Source organism: Hemitrygon akajei, chromosome 27 (assembly GCF_048418815.1).
Source record: "Hemitrygon akajei chromosome 27, sHemAka1.3, whole genome shotgun sequence".
In the NCBI taxonomy this organism is placed as follows: Eukaryota; Metazoa; Chordata; class Chondrichthyes; order Myliobatiformes; family Dasyatidae; genus Hemitrygon; species Hemitrygon akajei.
The window spans coordinates 15416516-15435287 of NC_133150.1; the positions used below are offsets into that span (position 1 = coordinate 15416516).

Below are 18772 nucleotides of genomic sequence, written 5' to 3' on the forward strand. Positions count from 1 at the left end.
AACCGTACTCTCTCCGGTCCTGTTCACCCTGTACACATCAGACTTCCAATATAACTCGGAGTCCTGCCATGTGCAGAAGTTCGCTGATGACACGGCCATAGTGGGGTGTGTCAGGAATGGAGAGGAGGAGGAGTATAGGAAACTGATACAGGACTTTGTGATATGGTGCAACTCAAACTACCTGCGTCTCAATATCACCAAGACCAAGGAGATGGTGGTGGACTTTAGGAGATCTAGGCCTCATATGGAGCCAGTGATCATTAATGGAGAATGTGTGGAGCAGGTTAAGACCTACAAGTATCTGGGAGTACAGTTAGACGAGAAGTTAGACTGGACTGCCAACACAGATGCCTTGTGCAGGAAGGCACAGAGTCGACTGTACTTCCTTAGAAGGTTGGCGTCATTCAATGTCTGTAGTGAGATGCTGAAGATGTTCTATAGGTCAGTTGTGGAGAGCGCCCTCTTCTTTGTGGTGGCGTGTTGGGGAGGAAGCATTAAGAAGAGGGACGCCTCACGTCTTAATAAGCTGGTAAGGAAGGTGGGCTCTGTCGTGGGCAAAGTACTGGAGAGTTTAACATCGGTAGCTGAGCGAAGGGCGCTGAGTAGGCTACGGTCAATTATGGAAAACTCTGAACATCCTCTACATAGCACCATCCAGAGACAGAGAAGCAGTTTCAGCGACAGGTTACTGTCGATGCAATGCTCCTCAGACAGGATGAAGAGGTCAATACTCCCCAATGCCATTAGGCTTTACAATTCAACCGCCAGGACTTAAGAACTTTTTAAAAGCTATTATTAATGCTTTTTGAGATAGGGATTTAGATGCATATCATATTTTTTTACTGAGTTAAGTATTGTATGTTATTAGTTTTGCTACAACAAGTGTATGGGACATTGGAAAAAAAGTTGAATTTCCCCATGGGGATGAATAAAGTATCTATCTATCTATCTATCTATCTATCTATCTATCTATCTATCTATCTATCTATCTATCTATCTATCTATCTATCTATCTATCTATCTATCTATCTATGCGGCAACTATAGAGGGAAATGGACAGCTGATGTTTCAGGTAGAGATCCTTCATCTGGAATAGTGATCTGTTAACAAAGTATTTTGTCATAAGCACAAGAGATTCTGCAGATGCCGGGAATCCAGAATAGCACACAGAAAATGCTTCAGGAACTCAGCAGGTCAGGCAGCGTCTATAGAAAGGAATAAAGAGTCGATCTTTCTGGCAGAAACCCATTTGCCAGGACTCATAAATCTGATGAAGTATTTCATCAGATGTGGTAATAAAGCAGGTTTCTTTATCTTGGACTGGGTTGACTGTTGGAGCTTAGTGTGTGATTTTCAATAAAACTCCTCCAGCCAAGTGCAGGGAAGGCAATCAGAATTTGATATACCTTGTAAATGACAGAAAGGCTTTAGTGAATAAATAGGTGAGTCACTTATCACAAAATGCCCAGCTGCTGATCTCCTTTATTAGTCAGATGTTTCACATTACAGGGCTTGGTGAGTCATTCATTCATTCATGGCTTGGCTTCGCGAACGAAGATTTAGGAAGGGGGCTGCCCACGTCTGCTGCAGGCTCGCTGGTAGCTGACGAGGTCAATACAGGACAGGCAGACCCGGCCACGGCGGCTGGTGGATGGTTGTAGACGTGGGCGTGTCCTTCGGAATGGTTTTTTAGGTGGAGCGCAGTGAGCACAATACTGGCCCCACCCTTTACACCCAGGGTTCATCTGCCATAGCCTAGCAAGCTGGGACGGTGACAGTGCAGTCCTCAGGGCATAGGAGTTATATAGGAGTGTCTTTCTCCTAGGTGGATGGCTTGACAAGGCTGACGGGCCCCACCTGCCCGGGTTTGGAGTCAGAGTTGTCCTTCCCTTAGGCTGGTTGCCAACCAAGGCTAACGAGCCCAGCCTACCCATTCAGTTATACTGATGGACACTCGGTCGTGCCATGACGTAGCAAGCCCGGTGGAAACGGGGGGGGCACCGACGAGAAGGTGTTGCTACGGACGCAGTAGTGTAGGAGAGGCCATTTGCAGTGGCCTCCTGCCTAGCAAGCCAGACAGTGACCACGCGGCGATCACTACACTGGGAAAAGAGAGGCGATGTATTGCGCTTCCACTTTCCCTGGGTGAGCGGGACGTCAGGCCCTGACCTCACCCCCCCCCCCCACCCCAAGGGCTTGGTGATATTATTAGATGATACTACTATTAAGGAAAAATGTTTCTCTTTCTTCAACATTGATGCTACCCTCACCCGCAACTCAACCATTTCCCAGATGTCCACACTCACCCATCCCCCGCCGCCTTGATGGGGATGGAGTTCCTCTACCACCCCATCAGGCTCCACTTCCAACGCATCATTCTCTGCAACTTCTGTCATCCTCAACAGGGTTCTACCACCAAACATATCCTTAACTTCCATCTCACTCTCCGCTTATTCAGGGATTCCTTGCTCTATGATTCCCTTGTCAATTCGACCCTCCCTGCTAATCTCCCTCTTGGCTCATATCCCTGCAAACGAGAGAAATGCTACACCTGCCCATTCACCTCTTCCCTCACCTCAATCCTCCATGAATCCCTTGTCCATTCCACTCTCCCCACTAAACTCCTTCCTGACACCTACCCCAGCAAGCAAGAGAAATGCTACAGCTGCCCATTCCCTCACCTCCAATCATGGCCCCAAAAAATCCTTTCAATGTTCAAAGTGAATTTATTGTCAAAGTATATATATGTCACCTTATACAACTCTGTGATCCCTTTTCTTGCGGGCAATCCCAGTCAATAAAGAGGCCACACCCACCAGGACAGAAAAACAACCTATGTGGAAAGAAACAACAAACTGTACAATTACAAAAAGAAAGAGAGCAAAATAAATAATAATAATGATAAATGAATAAGCAATAAGTGTTGAGAACATGAGATGAAAACTTCTTGAAAGTGCACCCAGTTCAGTGGGAAAAGCACAGTGATAAGGTATGTGAAATTATACCCTCTGGTTCAAGATCTCCACCACACATCAATAGAAGTTTGTCGTCAATTTAGGTGATGTTGAATCTACGCAAACTTCTAAGAAATTAGAGGCACTGCCATGCTTTTTTCATAATGGCACTTACTCGTTGTACCCAGGATAGAAACTCTGAAGAGAAACTCTGAACACCGTGGAATTTCAAGTTGCTGACCCTCTCCACCTCTGATCCCCCATTGAGGACTGGCTCATGGATCTTCGGTTTCCTCCTCCTCAAGTCAATAGTCAGCTCTTTGGTCTTGCTGACATTGAGTGAGAAGTTGTTGTGGCACCACTCAGCCAGATTTTCAATCTTCTTCTTATATGCTGATCTATCACTACACCCTATTGTTGTTAGATGTGTCTTCAGACAATGCGGATTCACAGTTATGCGTCAAACCTATTTCTACCAACTTCTCCTTATATGCGTCCAAAACTCACAGTTAACTGAGGCTGTTGGGATGAGAAGCACCACTTTCCCACCAATACAAGTCCCGTGCACATGCCTCACAATCTCACTCCCGCCAGTCTCGCATTGGTAGTGGCAGCGTGTGGATGTGCAAACTTGCGCTCTTAACCTTTTGTTGTTATTACCTACGGTGCAGTGACTTTCTGCTTGAAATATTTAACCATGCCTCCTAAGCATCCCATGTCAAGCCCTGGGCCATCAGCCAAGTGGCAGACTACCGCTTTAACACTTGAAAAAAAGTTGGAAATTATAAACAGGGCCACGTCAGGTGAAGGTAGCACAGCCCTGGGATGCTACTTCAGCCTGGGTAAGTCCACGATCAGAAACATAAATAAAAATGCTGAGAAAATAAAAAGTGCAGTGATTGATTCATCACAAGTGTCTTCAAAGGTTGTTACCAAAGTGCGTAACCCGACAATGACAAACATGGAGAAAATGTTGAGTTTGTACATTGAGCATGAAACAAAGAAAAAAAACAACATTCCGTTCCAATCATCTTCATGTGAAAGCTTTGGAAATTTATGGTCGCCTTTGATCAGAGGCTAGTGGGGAAGTGTCAAGTGATATTGTTAGCTTTAATGCAAGTAAGGGATGGTTTTCTCAGTTTGTTAATCGTCACAGGCTTCACAACTTAGCTGTGCATGCTAAGCAAGCTAGTGCTGACCACGAAGTTGCTGAACACTACCCTTTGCAGTTACATGCTATGATAGCTGAGTTAGGCATCACACCAAAGCAGGTGTTTAATGCAGATGAGACCGGGCTTTTCTGGAAGTGTATGTCAAAATGCACTTACATAAGTAAGGATGAAAAGACTGCGTTAACTTCCTATAATTTATTATGTTGAATATTACCTTAAATTGATTAAATATAATACGAATGTTGCCTTGTGGTACTGCTTTTGTGTCATATTGGTATGAAAATGTGAATAATTTACAGATAAAACATATTTAGGAAGCCCTCCAGAACACATCCCTATTTTCTCCATTTAAATAATTATTCACATTATGTGCTTTCCATACTATGTGTCGACTGCGAGGAACGTATCCCCCGCATATAACGAGGATAGGGTGTATGTTTGATTCGGCCAGTGACAGTGGTGTGATAAGCAAACTTAAATATGGCAGTGGAGCTGTTGTTAGCCACATGGTCAGAAGTGAGAGCGAGTAGAGCAGGGGACTAAGCACACAACCTTGTGGTGCACCTGTGCTGATGGAGATTGTGGAGGATGTTGTTGCCAATCTGAAATGATTGGAGCCTACAAGTGAGGAAATCAAAGATCCAGTTGCACAGAGAGGTATTGCGGTCAAGGACTTGAAGCTTTTTGATTAGTTTTGAGGGGATGCTAGTATTGAATGTCAAGCTGTAGTCAATGGAAATCATTGCTATCTATGCATGTTCACTGTCCAGATGTTCCAGCATTGATTGAAGAGCCAATGAAATGGCATCTGCAGTTGACCTGTTGTGATGGTAGACAATTTAGCGTGGATGTAAGTCACTTCTCAGGCGGGAGTTGATATGTTCCATCACCAACCTCTCAAAGCACTTCATCCCAGTGAATGTAAGTGCTTTTGGACGATAGACATTGAGTAAGATCTTCTTAGGCATCAGTATGATTTAAGCCTGCTTGAAGCAGGTGGGCACCTCAGACCGATAAAGTGAGAGGTTAAAGATATCAGGAGATGCAACAATTCATCTGTGAAACTGTTGGGGTTGTCTATTGCATCCAGCACTCCCAATGTGGCCTCTTCTACACTGGTCAGACCCAATATAAATTGAGGCTCCGCTTTGTTGAGAACGTCCACTCCATCTGCCAGAAGTGGAATTTCTCAAAAACTAATCATTTTAATTCCTATCCCAATTCCCATTCCAACATGTTGGGCCTTAAGACTATAAGACATAGGAGCAGAATTAGGCCATTTGGCCCATCAAGTCTGCTCTGCCATTCCACCATGGCTGATTTTTTATCCCTCTCAATCACATTCTTCTATAAGCATAAAGAAGTCCATGACCTCCCCTTCTGCCATGATGAGACCACTCTTACGCGGACGAGCAACATCGCATAATCTGTCTAGATAGCCTTCAATCTGATGGTATGAACATTGATTTCTCCTTCTGGTATTTTTCCCCATTCCCCCTTACCTTTTCTTCTATTCTCCACTGTGGCCTCTGACCTCTGCCTGTCATTTCCCCAGTGCCCCTTATCCTTTACTTTCTTCCATGGCCCACCCTCCTCTCCCATTAGATTCCTTCTTCTCTGGCCCTTGACCTTTTCCACCCACCTGGCTTCACCTATTACCTTCCATCTTGTTCTCCTTCCCCTCCACCCCCCACCTTTTTATTCTCACACCTGCCCCCCTTCCTTTCCAGTCCTGATGAAACGTCTCAGCCTGAAATGTCAACTGTTTATTCATTTCCATAGATGTTACCTGACCTACTGAGTTTCCCCAGCATTTTGTGTGTGTTGCTCTGGATTTCCAGCATCTGCAGAATTGTGTGTGTTTAAAGCTTAAAATACACTTGTTGGTGATTACATCTTATGCCTTTGCTGCACTCAAATGTATCTTGCTGGTGGTGTTTGGCATGGAGGGGTACTGATTCTGAGGGAGCTGCTGAAAGAAGTTGGATGCCAGCCCATCTGTGTTCATAGATTCACTGCAATGCAACTGACTCTTAAATGGTCCTCTTTATTGATCCCTCAACTGTGCTGATCCATGGTGGTAATGTAATACAAGAATAGATTCAGAAGGAACATTTGGCATTGGTTCTGATTCTGGTCAAGGTACACTCTGTCTAGTTAGTCCTGCATAAGTTCCTTATGAGAGTCAAAGAACTAACCAAAAAGAAAGGTATATCAGAACGGAGGCGTGCAACATTAAAGAGAGATCATATGCACAGATTCATGCCTTTCAGACTCCAGAATCACCATTCTTGGTTACTTCCTGAATAATTGTCAGGTTAGTTTCAAATAAGATGTATGTTCTGTGGTAGACTATCAAGAGCATGTCTCTGCGGTATTCTTACCATTAGTTCCACACTCCAAAAATGTCTCATGGCATCAGGTTGTATCACCTGGGAATTATATTAATGAATTATAATTGGCTCTTTATGCTTAGTAATGAATAGGGGTTAATTGATTGATGTTGATCTCTCCTAACAGTGCCAGTTTAAGGATTCCAGCCCGATCGTCATCAGGAAAAATTGATGGCATACTTGAGAAGTATGCAAAGGCAATTGAGGTGAGCAGCTGTGTGGTCGGGTAAATTGCATGACGTGTGTGAGAATATGATACCTGCTGTTGGCATTATTTTGTGGAACATTGAAGTCCAACTTTTGTTTTTCACTAAATGCCATTTTCCTTTGGGCTCACTGAACTACTGCCTAACGAGCAGAATTTGTAGCGGTGCCCAACAGTGTGTAGTGAATCCCAGGAAGGCAGCTCTGTGATTTTGCTTACTCATGCTATAATCACAAGCCTTCATCAGTGAGCCCCTCCCTGCATTGGTCTCCTAACTCAGCTAGACTCAATCCACTCCTGACTTGGACCATTTGGCTCAAACCACGTACCCCACTATTAATTTGTGTAATAGTTCATTCTTCTCCAATTTCTGTAAGCTGACCCTTACCAAACCCCTCAATTAATCTCCAGCCCAACCTCTACACTTTCAAGAACAGGGCCTGAAGTTGCCCCCATAATCTTAAACCTACAATCACCCTTCTGATCTGCAGCCCTCCCCTCTTAAATTGGGCCACAGATTTTTCCTACCAGGAAGTCTTCAGGTAAAATGCTATCATCATATACCAACAGTTTAGTATGTGTAAAACTTGATACTAGATTTCTAGTCAGGAATGTTGCATTTCAAACTTAAGGCAATTTAATTGATTTCATTTAATATTTCATTACAGAGAAGTGACAGCATCAAATCAAAGTCATCCCCTTCAGATTACCTGTCCCGGCCACTGGAAGGTGTTGCAAGCAAGCGCTGTGTGTTTGAAAAAGAAGACACACAAAATAGCAGTTCTCGATTTCTTATGACCAAAAAGGTACTGTGGGTAATTTGTGAGTTAAGGTTTACATGAAATGACTCATGTTCACACACTATGTACAGCAGGAATGGCTATAGTAGCACTGAAAATGCAATGAATTGACACAGAGATACCAATTACCTGGAAGTAGATACAATTGCATATTAAATATGCTTGAAGATAAACTTTCTATTTCTGTTTCACACTACGAAACAGCATAGGGCAAAGCAGACTGTGAGAGGAAAAGAAAAGTTTGCAAGCAATATTTTGGACTTCTAACCACGTTTCTTTTTAGGATTCTTCCACTAAGCTTTGTTGTAACTCTGCAGATGTTTGCTCAAAAATGATCTACCTCCTACAATCACCATCAGTAAAATTATCAGGTAATAGTACAAACTTGCAGTCTCAAAAGTGAACTGGGCTAATTTATGGAATTGATTCTATTTCCCTTTGAGGTTTTGTCCCATTTAGTCTGTGTGTAATGATCATGAACTGGTATTTGAGATCTTTTTAACATAATTAAACATCCAAAAATACTCAATAGAAAATGGCACTTTTCATAGTAGAAAAAGTGTTAATGAGCAAGCTGAAGACCAAAACATTAGAGCTGAGTAAAGATTTAGTCAGAATTTGTTTTCAGGATTTTAAAGATTGAGCATTAACATGAAAAAGCCATTCATTCATTCATTCAGGCCTACACTGATGCTCAGTTTATTGACTTCTTGTCTGTTTTTCCTATCTTTTCCTAATGAAACTTGATAGCTTCTAAAATATCTAACATTTACCCACCTCAGTCTTTGTGCCATTGTTCAGTGCATGTCAAAGGAGGAGGTTAGAAAGGTTTATCAGCTTTTATGTCAATATAGTGTTTCCAAGATACACAACACTACATTTAAAATTATATTCCCTTGCCCTTGAGTTTTTCATCAAAATGTGGTTGATTCTCCATGTCTAACCTCAGTCAGGACATCTAGCACCCTCTACTGAAGACAATACAGGCCAAGTCAAAGAAACTTTTCCTAGAATCTAACCACTCACTTGCTGGCAGCATTCTGCTGAATGTATGGTGAAATCCAATACTGCATGTCCGTCTTTTGATAGAGTGTCCAAATGGACTCTGATATTATGATGGACTTGTCTGCCTTCACGTGTTGAGACTCATTCGGGTCCCAACTCGGGTGCGTGATTCGGTTTGTGTTTTGTTACGGATGGCTGAGAACGATTTAAATAAACACCATTTGGGGTATCCTCAGCGGTCGGTGGGTGGGATTGCCGCGCTAATCATTGAACCGACCAGCATTGTCAGTCTGTCTTACGACCTATAAGCCCTGTCTCGCGATCCCTGAGCCCGTACAGTTGGCCGAGCGCTTCACTGATATTGAGATCAAACGCTGATTCAATGCCCACACCATCGGGCAGCCACCGTTCCCCCGCTAGGGGTGGTAGAGGGGTGTCCATACTATTTGTGGACATGACACGTAAAACCACAGTTATTCCAGATGGGATTTGATTAAGGCTGGATACAATTGCTTATTCCCCTTTCTCCCACAGTATGCTCCCAATTCTTACCTTCTCTAGCTTCTGTTTCTTATGCCTGAATTCTGTCTGTCACATCTCCTTTATTAGTCAATGTCCCTTGGCAATCCTTTGTTCCAATCCATACTATTTGTTTCTCCACATGCAGCGCCAGTCAGATACGTTGCAGGGCTGGACAGGAATCCAGAGATTATGAAAGTATTGAACATCAGGGATTATTGTGAGATCACAGCATTGAAACCTGCCATTCAGGCAAACAAATTGATGACACATACTTCTTCTTGGAATTTTATTTTATCCAACCTAGTAGTGCTATTCACTTCAGCCTTATGTACTTATTTAGAATGTGAAACATTCATTTAAATTTATGTATCATTGCACGTGCGGAATAAGAGACCCAGATGGAGCAGTAAAACCTTAATAAAGTCCGCATAATAAAAAAGTGAATAGGTTAACATAGTCTGTGAATAAGTTGGCATGTTTATGGTTGTTTTTGCAGATCACACACCTGCCTGCCTCAAGCTTCTTGCAAGTTACTTAACATGTCTTATTGTTTTGGGAAATATGACTGTCTTAATTGGCTTTCCACTTGATTGGGCTGCCACTTGATGACAAACCATTTGGGGGAGAGTTGTAAAGCTTGTTTTTGTAACAGACTGTATTGTAGTTGGCAGATCATGTGTGGTGTGAAATCAGGTCCAGACGTAAAATGCATTTGGGGCATTTGTTCATAGTATTGACTACTTATGCTCAATTTAAAAAAAGCCAAAATGATCGTAGCTCATGGGATAGCTGACATATTAAGCTTTCATGTAGGAAACAGAGATGTTGAGGGCACTTTCACAGGCATACCAAGAGGAGCTGACATTTCAGCCTACTACATGGAGTGTGAAAGTGACAGCATTGATTTACAATTGGATTTTGGTTTGATGCTGCCAGGGAAATTGAAGACTTGCAATTCTCTCTTACTGTTTGTGTGCAATTGGGATACCCATGACCACTAAACTGGCAATTACGCACTCTTGTGGAGTTGTAAGCCAGGGACTTCCAATGGTATTTAAGAAGCCTCCTATATTGGGGGTGACATACTCTTTCAATGATTTTTGTAAGGCCTATTTCTACCTCCATGACAAAAAGGAACTTTGCAGGTAAGGCCATTTGGTACTTCAAACATAAAAGGGTACAGGACCTGAGCAGACCCTTCTGAACTCCATGTCAGCACCATTTATGGTACTAGTCCAACTAAACCCATCTGGCCTCTCATGACCTGTATTCCTCTATTCCCTACATTTCATGTTTCTGTATAAATACCCCTTAAACATCCGTTTGTTTCTGCTTTTATCACTTACCCTGGCAGAATGTTCTCGACACTCTATGTGAAAAATAAACAAACTTGTCTTGCACATCTCTGTAGTGCCAGTTCACTGAGGGGCTTAATGATGCACTGAGAGATTGTTTAGCTTGTGGAATCTTACATAAAGCATTCAAAAAGGGCTCTGAACTGAAGCCCAACTCACATTTATAAGAGCAGTTGAAATCACTGTATCAGTGGAAATGGCAGCCAGAGAAGCAATTGAGTTGCAGTCAGGAATTAATGTGAGCAGGAACAATATTGCACCATCTAAGCAGAAACCTGCCTGGCTGAACAAATTGTGTTACCATTGTGGCAGGGGCTCACGTACAGCAGACCAATGCAAATTTAAAGGTGAAACTTGCAGAAAAAAGCAACAAAGTTGGACATATACTAAGAGCATGTTTGGCAGACAAAAATAAATGACTGCATAGGGAAGAGGAAAAAGATAAAAGTCAAGTTGCAGTTTCAACAAGAGCATTAATCTGGATACTGTAGATGAAAAATCTGATAATGCTAAGATTTATTTTGTGAAAACTAACAGGAGACGAGCAATATGGCTTACACCAGAAGTGAAAACCAAATTAATTAGAATGGAATTTGACACTGACTTGGTTGTTTTAGTCATTGCACAAAATAAGTGTGAACGTCATTTCAAGGATGCTGAACTGAAGCCTACAGAGATCCAACGAAGAACTTAAACTGGAGAAAACATAACTCCTGTGGGAATGACATTCATAACAGTGAAATCACCAACAAGCCACATTGAGCTTGTATGTGGCAAAATCAGGAGGACCAGCATTGTGGAGCCGTGACTGGCTGAGACAATTACAACTTGATTGGAGGTCCATTAACCAATTAGATGTCACATCCCCTGCAAGAGAGTCCACCGAAACCAAATTAAGAAAGGTACTGATGGTTGTTGACTTCAGGAGGGCACTGAGTGACCACTCTCTGCTGAACATTGATGGCTCCCCATTGAGATCGTTAAGAGCACCAAATTTCTTGGTGTTCACCTGGCGGAGAATCTCACCTGGTCCCTCAACACCAGCTCCATAGCAAAGAAAGCCCAGCAGCGTCTCTACTTTCTGCGAAGGCTGAGGAAAGTCCCATCCTCATCACATTCTACAGAGGATGTATCGAGAGCATCCTGAGCAGCTGCATCACTGTCTGGTTCGGAAATTGCACCATCTTGGATCGCAAGACCCTGCAGCGGATAGTGAGGTCAGCTGAGAAGATCATCGGGGTCTGTCTTCCCACTATTACAGACGTTTACACCACACACTGCACCCACAAAGCTATCAGTATTGTGAAGGACCCGACGCACCCCTCACACAAACTCTTCGCCCTCCTGCCATCTGGCAAAAGGTACCGAAGCATTCAGGCTCTCATGACCAGACTGTGCAATAGTTTCTTCCCCCAAGCCATCAGACTTCTCAATACTCAGAGTCTAGACTGACATCTGCATCATTTATTACTATATTGTAACTTGTCCTCTACTGTGCCTATTGTCTTGTTTATTAATTATTGTACTGCCCTGCACTGTCTTGTGCACTTTATGTAGTCCTGTGCCGGTCTGTAGTCTAATGCAGTTTTTATGTTGTTTTGCACAGTCTAGTGTAGCCTTGTGCTGTCTCACATAGTCTAGCGTAGTTTTGTGTTGTTTCATGTAGCACCATGGTCCTGGAGGAACGTTGTTTCATTTTTACTGTGGGCCGTACCAGCAGTTTTTGGTTGAATTGATAATAAACTTGACTTGACTTGACTTGGTACTGGATAATGCCTCCATGGTGTTCAAGGATGGACTGGAAAACTCAAATAGTGTTAATTGAAAGCATTACACCCAAGTTGGGTGGATCCCATGGGTACCATAAGTGGTCCCAGTCGCCAAGAAGGATGGGTCGGTCAGGATCTGTGGTGATTTTAAGGTCACCATAAACGCAGTACTGGAAGTAAATCAATATCCTCTACCCAGGACAAAGAATATCTTTGTAAACCATTCTGGGGAGAAACACATCAGAAAAGAGGACTTAGTTGAAGCTTGCAGATGGATTTGAAAGAAGGTAAAAGTGTTTCTCACCATAAATACTCACAAAGAGCTTTATTGGTATAATAGGCTTATTGTTGGAGTAGCATCTGCACCTGCTCTCTGGGAGAAAGCTATGGACCAGGTGCTGCAAGGCTGCCCAGGCACTCAGTGTCACCTGGATGACATCATCATTGCCAGCAAGGCTGACAAGGAGCATCTCCAAAATCTCAAGATAGTATTAAAAATATTAGAAGGCTATTTGGCCAGAGAATGATGCACCATGTGTGAACTCTTTAAACCAAGTATCACTTGCATGGTCACACCATTGACACACAAGGTTTACACAAGTGTGCTGAGAAAGTCAAGCAGTTGTGAATGCCCCAAGGCATGTGTCACAGTTGTGGGTCTTTTTTTTAGGATTTGTCAATTACTATAGCAGGTTCCTGCCAAACCTGATAATGTGCTCCACCCCTTGAACTCATCACTACAGATCAGGAGAAATGGCAATGGAAGTGGTTTTCCAAAAGGCAAATGAAATGGTGATATCAGACACTGTACTCACACCTTATAATCCATACCGTCCGGTGAATCTTGCCTATGACAGCTCACCTTATGTTATTGGTGTAGACATGTCACATTACATCAAGGAATGAAAGAGTTACCATCCAGGAATGAAAGGGTTACCCTATGAGAAACGTCTGGCAGCTCTCGGACTGTACTCCCTGGAGTTCAGGAGAATGAGGGGGGATCTTATAGAAACATTCTGAATGTTAGAAGGCCTGAACAGATTAGATATGGCAAAGTTATTTCCCATGATAGGGGATTCTCGGATGAGAGGGCACAACTTCAGCAATGAAGGATGTCCTTTTAGAACTGAGGGGTGGAGAAATTACTTTAGTCAGAGGGTGGTAACTCTGCAGAATTTGTTGCCATGAGTGGCTGTGGAGGCCAAGTCATTGGGTGTACTAAGGCAGAGATAGAAGGGTTATTGATTAGCCAGGGCATCAAAGGGTATGGGGTGAATGCAGGGGAGTGGGGATGACTGGAAGAATTGGATCAGTCCATGATTGAATGGTAGAGCAGACTCGATGGGCTGAATGGCTTACTTCTGCTCCTATATCTTATGGTCTTATGTGATGAGTGATAGAAGTGAATGCCCCACAGCCATTGCATCACGTCCCCTTACTGCTGCCGAGAAAAATTACACACATATTGACAGAGAGGCCATGATTCTTGTTTGGGGTATAAAACATTTCAATTGGTATTTGTATGTGAGAGAGTTTACCCTCATTACTGAATAGCAGCCACTGGTCCATTTTCAATCCACAGAAGGGTGTTTCACCAACAGCAGTGGCATGAATGCAGAGATGGGTTCTGTTTCTTAGAGGATACAATTTTATGATTGTATTCGAGAGGATAACTTCAAGAGGGTAACTAAGCATAGAAATGCTAATGAATTGTTCTGTTTAGCCCTGGAGAAAGAAATACCTGAAATATACACAAAAGATAACACTTCTTTTGACATATTGTCCCAAATTCAAATTGAAAGTTTCCCTATTACAGCAGAGATAAGACCATAAGACATAGAAGCAGAATTATTTCTTTCGACCCATCGAGTCCGCTCCACCATTTCATCGTGGCTGATCCATTTCCCTCTCAATGCCATTCTCCTGCTTTCCCTCTGTAAGCTTTCACGCCCTAACTAATCAAGAACCTTTGAACCTCTGCCTTAAGTGCACCCAATGACCAGACCTCCAAGGACAACTGTGGCAACAAATTCCACAGACTCACCAGCCTCTGGCTAAAGAAATTTCTTCTCATCTCCATTCTAAATCGATGCCTCTTCATTCTGTGCCCTCTGATCCTAGACTCACCCAATACAGGAAACCTTCTTTCCACATCCTCGCTATCTAGACCTTTCAACATTTGATAGGTTTCAATGAGACTTCCCCCTCATCCTTCTGTAAGTTCCAATGAATAAAGGCCCAGAGACATCAATTGCTTCTCATACGATAAACCTTTCATTCCTGGAATCATTCTCGTGAGCCTCCTCTGAACCTACTCCAATGTCAGCACATTCTTTCTTAAATAAGGGGCCCAGAACTGCTCACAATACTCCAACTGTGGCCTCACTAGTGTTGTATAAAGCCACAGCATTACATCCTTGCTTTTATAGTCTAGTCATCTCAAAATGAATGCATCATTTACCTTCCTTACCATTGACTCAATCTGCAAATTAACCTTTAAGAAATGCTGCACAAGAACTCCCAAGTCCCTTTGCAGCACAGATTTTTGAATTTTCTCCCCATTTAGAAGAGTCTACGCTTTTATTTCTTCTACCAAAGTGCATGACTATACGCTTCCTTATACTGTGTACCATCTGTAACTTTTTTTCCGACCCTCCCAATCTCTCTTAGTCCCTCTATACCCTCTCTGCTTCCTCAACACTACCTGCCCCTCCACTATCTTTGTATCATCTACAAACATGGCCATAAAACCATTAATTCCTTCATTAAAATCAGTGATATACTGTGTAAAAGAAGAGATCCAAACACCGATCTCTGGAACACCACTAGTCACTAGCAGTCAATTAGAAAAGGCTCCCCTATTCCCACTCTTTGACAGCTGTCAATCAGGTAATGCTCTATTCATGCTAGTATTTTTCCTGTAACAACATGGGCTTTTACATTGTTAAACAATCCTATCTGTGGCATCTTGTCAAAGACTTTCAGAAAAAAACAAATAAACAACAACCACCGGTTCTCCTTTGTCTATCCTCCTTGTTATTTCCTCACAGAATTCCAACAGATTTTTCCAGTAAGTTTTTCCCTTAAGGAAACCATGTTGACTTTGGCTTATCTTATTATGTGCCTCCAAGAAACCCAAACCCAAATCCTTAAGAATCAACTCTACAATCTTTCCAACTGCTGAGATCAAGCTAACAGGCCTATAATTTCCTCTTTTCTGCCTCCCTCCTTTAGAAGCATAGAACATAGAAAATCTACAGCACAATACAGGACCTTCAGCCCACAATGCTGTGCTAAACGTGTCTTTACCTTAGAAATTTCCTAGGGTTACCCATAGCCTCTATTTTCTTCTCCTTTCTTAAAGAGTGGAGTGACATTTTCAAATTTCCAGTCCTCTGGAACAATACCAGAATCTATTGATTTTTGAGAGGTCATTACTTGACAAAGGGAAACCAGAAAAGAACCCACACTGTCTCAGGTCTACATGACCACTCAAAATGGCTGGAATGTGCAGCAGAAATTCCAGTTCCCCCATTTGCCCTTGCCCTTAATGTGGGTTGGCTTATTTGGGAATTGAGAATTGTTGTACTATCTAGGCTGAGAGCTAAAGTGTTGGAGGAGCTACAGAACACATCAGGCATGGTCCAAATGAATGTTGGCTCAAAGCTTTCTCTGGAAGCCTGGAATAGATTAGCTGAAAAAGCACTTTTATATTAACAGATAACTCCTTCAACCACAAAGCCACCTAGATCTCATCCTTCCTGTTAGTCTGTTACCTAGCCTTTTATCTCACCCACAGCCTCAGGCTTTATTCTTCCCAGCCCGACCCAAGACTTTACAGGTACAAACCAGATTCTGCTCAAAACGTCAGGCTACATCTGTGAGAAGAGAAGCAGTGTTGAGATTTCATGTCAGCGAACATTAGCCATGGCCCTCCTGGGGAAAGCAGAAGTTTTCATTCGCAAGACAGAAATCACTTTATTCTGTTTCTGTAGCACAAAACCTTTACTATTATCCTGCTGTTATCAAATTCTCTCAAACTGTTTAAGATAATTGAGTGTACCTGTTGTACAATAAGATAAACCCTTAACCTGAGAGTCTACCTTGTCATGGTTTTGCATTTCATTGTCTTACCTGCACTGCACTTTCTGTAGCACAATACTCTGCATTGATACTGTTTTTCCCTTGTACTACCAAAGATTTTACGATACCTCGGTACATATGACAATGATTAAAAAATTTACTATTGCTTATGAAAGATGCATAAATATAGACATTTTCAAATTCAAGATTCTTTGGGCTGCATTGTCAGGTTTGCAGGTATCAGTTTTAACAGGGCTTTTTTTCTATTGATCTATTACAAGTTCTTACAGCTTCTGTCATTCAACTCTATGAGCGTGATCTCTGCATTCAGCTTTTAAAGGAATTTATCAAAATTTCATTGATTAAATGACATCTTTTCCAGATACAGGGAGTGTTGCAGCTTAAGGGATGGGAGGAGGGCTGGAGACTGCTCCCAGAGGTGGGAGAGTGGCCACGTGAACTAACATTGTAAAAGTCACACCTTGCTGTCTGGTGTGGGTAAGCGTGCCTGAAGAAGGTCACCAGTTGATCAAAAACAGATAGTAAGCTGCGAAGGGGTTTTATTTGGTGCCAGGTGAAAAAAAGACATAAGCTGCCCAAACATTGTGAAGAAAAAAATATTTACAAGTAGACAAGTGATAACAAACATGTATGTACAAAGATTTACAAATATACAAAGGCTTTCTCCATGAAACAATTTGTTGTTAACTTTCCAATATAACTGCTCACGGAACATCAGCTCCAACCTCCACACCTCTCCAGCAAAGCCAGACTGAGAGTTTAAACCTGCCCGTGTAGGGTGTAGTGCGCCTGCTCCCACTACCCCAGGCGGTATTTTAGAATGGTACAAACAGTCCCTCAGGTCTTTCGAGGCTGCTCTGCTGTCTACAAACCGATGTAAGGGTGGAGTGAAAATAAATTAAACTGCTTGGAACGTCAGTGTCTAGAATCCTTAATTTGTGTGTTATAAACCAGTAGAGCACATTATCTGAAGAGATTGTTTTGATCAGCCAAGTTAGCGATTGTTTTATTGTTGGGGTGTGTAAACAGTGAACTCCCAAGAACTGCAGAAGGGGAGGGCGAAGTGTGTGAACTTCTGGGGAAACTAGACTAGGGGACAGGACAAGGAGGAGTGACTAACTAGGCAAAGGGCAAGTTTAGATTGCCATCCTGTTCTGCCACAGCAAACGTGTACCCAAGTTCTCTTGCCAGGAAGGGCTTTGAAAGGGCATGAGTCTGTTGTGCAGGCAAATTTCTACAGTTTTCCACACTGTTTGAACTTGGAAAAATAAATGGAGTACTTTCTGCCTTTGTACGGATTTTGTGTGACATTCCAATGTAGATGACTATAACCTGGAGTTCAGCATATAATACTGCAGTCTAGCCACATGAAAGATTTTATTTGAGGTTGTGGGGGGGTCACAGAAAGAAGTGAGGAGAACGACAGCAGTTTGAGCGATGACCCTCAATGTAACACGGTTCAATGGGAATAGATTTAGCACAATCTGGTTGGTTTTGAGTGAATTGAGGCTATTGTTTTTCAGCCTAGTTGAATTAATCTCACTGTGATTAATTTTTGCATATTCTACTACTATTTGCATTCACTGTTAGAGAATTATAATGGAAACACAAAGCCAGGTGTCAAATTCCCTGACAAGCAGCAGCTACTCAAAAATAGGAAATGTATCAACCTAGCTTTTTAACCACAGAGCCATATTTACTTTTGGATCTGTATCAAGGAATTTTGAGGTTAGTGCTGCTACCAATGGATACTACACTGAGGCATCAGTGTAAGTTTTATGGTACTTCTAATTTTGATTTAAGGGTACAAACACAATACTGTCTAATCAAAATATTAGTAGTCATAAATTCTATATGCAGGATAGGGCTGATACCAGAGTGATAGGGCTTAGGAAGGGGAAAACTGGGGTGATAGGGCTGAGGAAAGGGAAAACAGAAAACAGCATGCAACAGAGATAATAGAAAGGACAGGCAGGAGAAGAGGCATAATCACAGCCAGTGGGATGATTTACAGGGCAATAGAGGTGTTGTGCATTTAAAACAGAAAGCAACAAATACTGGATTGAAAGTGTTATATTTGAATGCATGCAGCATAAGAAATAAAATGGATGATCTTGAAATTCAGCTATAGATTGGCAAGTATGACGTTGTGGCCATTTCTGAAACCTGGCTAAAGGATGGCTGCCATTGGGAGCTGAATGTCCAGGGATATACGGTGTATTGGAAAGATAGGTTAGTAGGCAAAGGGGTTGGTGTGGCCCTGTGTATAAGAAATAAAATTAAATCATTAGAAGGAATGACATAGGATTGGAAGGTGTAGATTCTCTATGGGTTGAGCTACGAAATAGCAAGGGTAAAAGAATCCTAATGGCATTTGTCTACAGGCCTCCAAACAGCAGCCGGGATGTGCATTACAAATTACAGCAGGAGATAGAAAAAGCCTGTCAGAAGGGCAATGTCATGAAAATCATTGGGGATTTCAACATGAAAGTG

The 18772-nt window shown here is 42.3% G+C and overlaps 1 protein-coding gene across 3 annotated transcripts in view; it reads left to right on the forward strand.

Moving 5' to 3' along the window:
* Positions 1-18772, forward strand: part of LOC140717142 (uncharacterized) — a 165324-nt gene that overhangs the window by 128672 nt on the left and 17880 nt on the right. For all 3 annotated transcript variants that reach the window (XM_073030404.1, XM_073030403.1, XM_073030405.1), the window contains exons 8-9: positions 6647-6725; positions 7393-7530. In XM_073030404.1, the coding sequence (XP_072886505.1) occupies positions 6647-6725; positions 7393-7530 (217 nt within the window). The remainder of the gene's footprint in view (positions 1-6646; positions 6726-7392; positions 7531-18772) is intronic.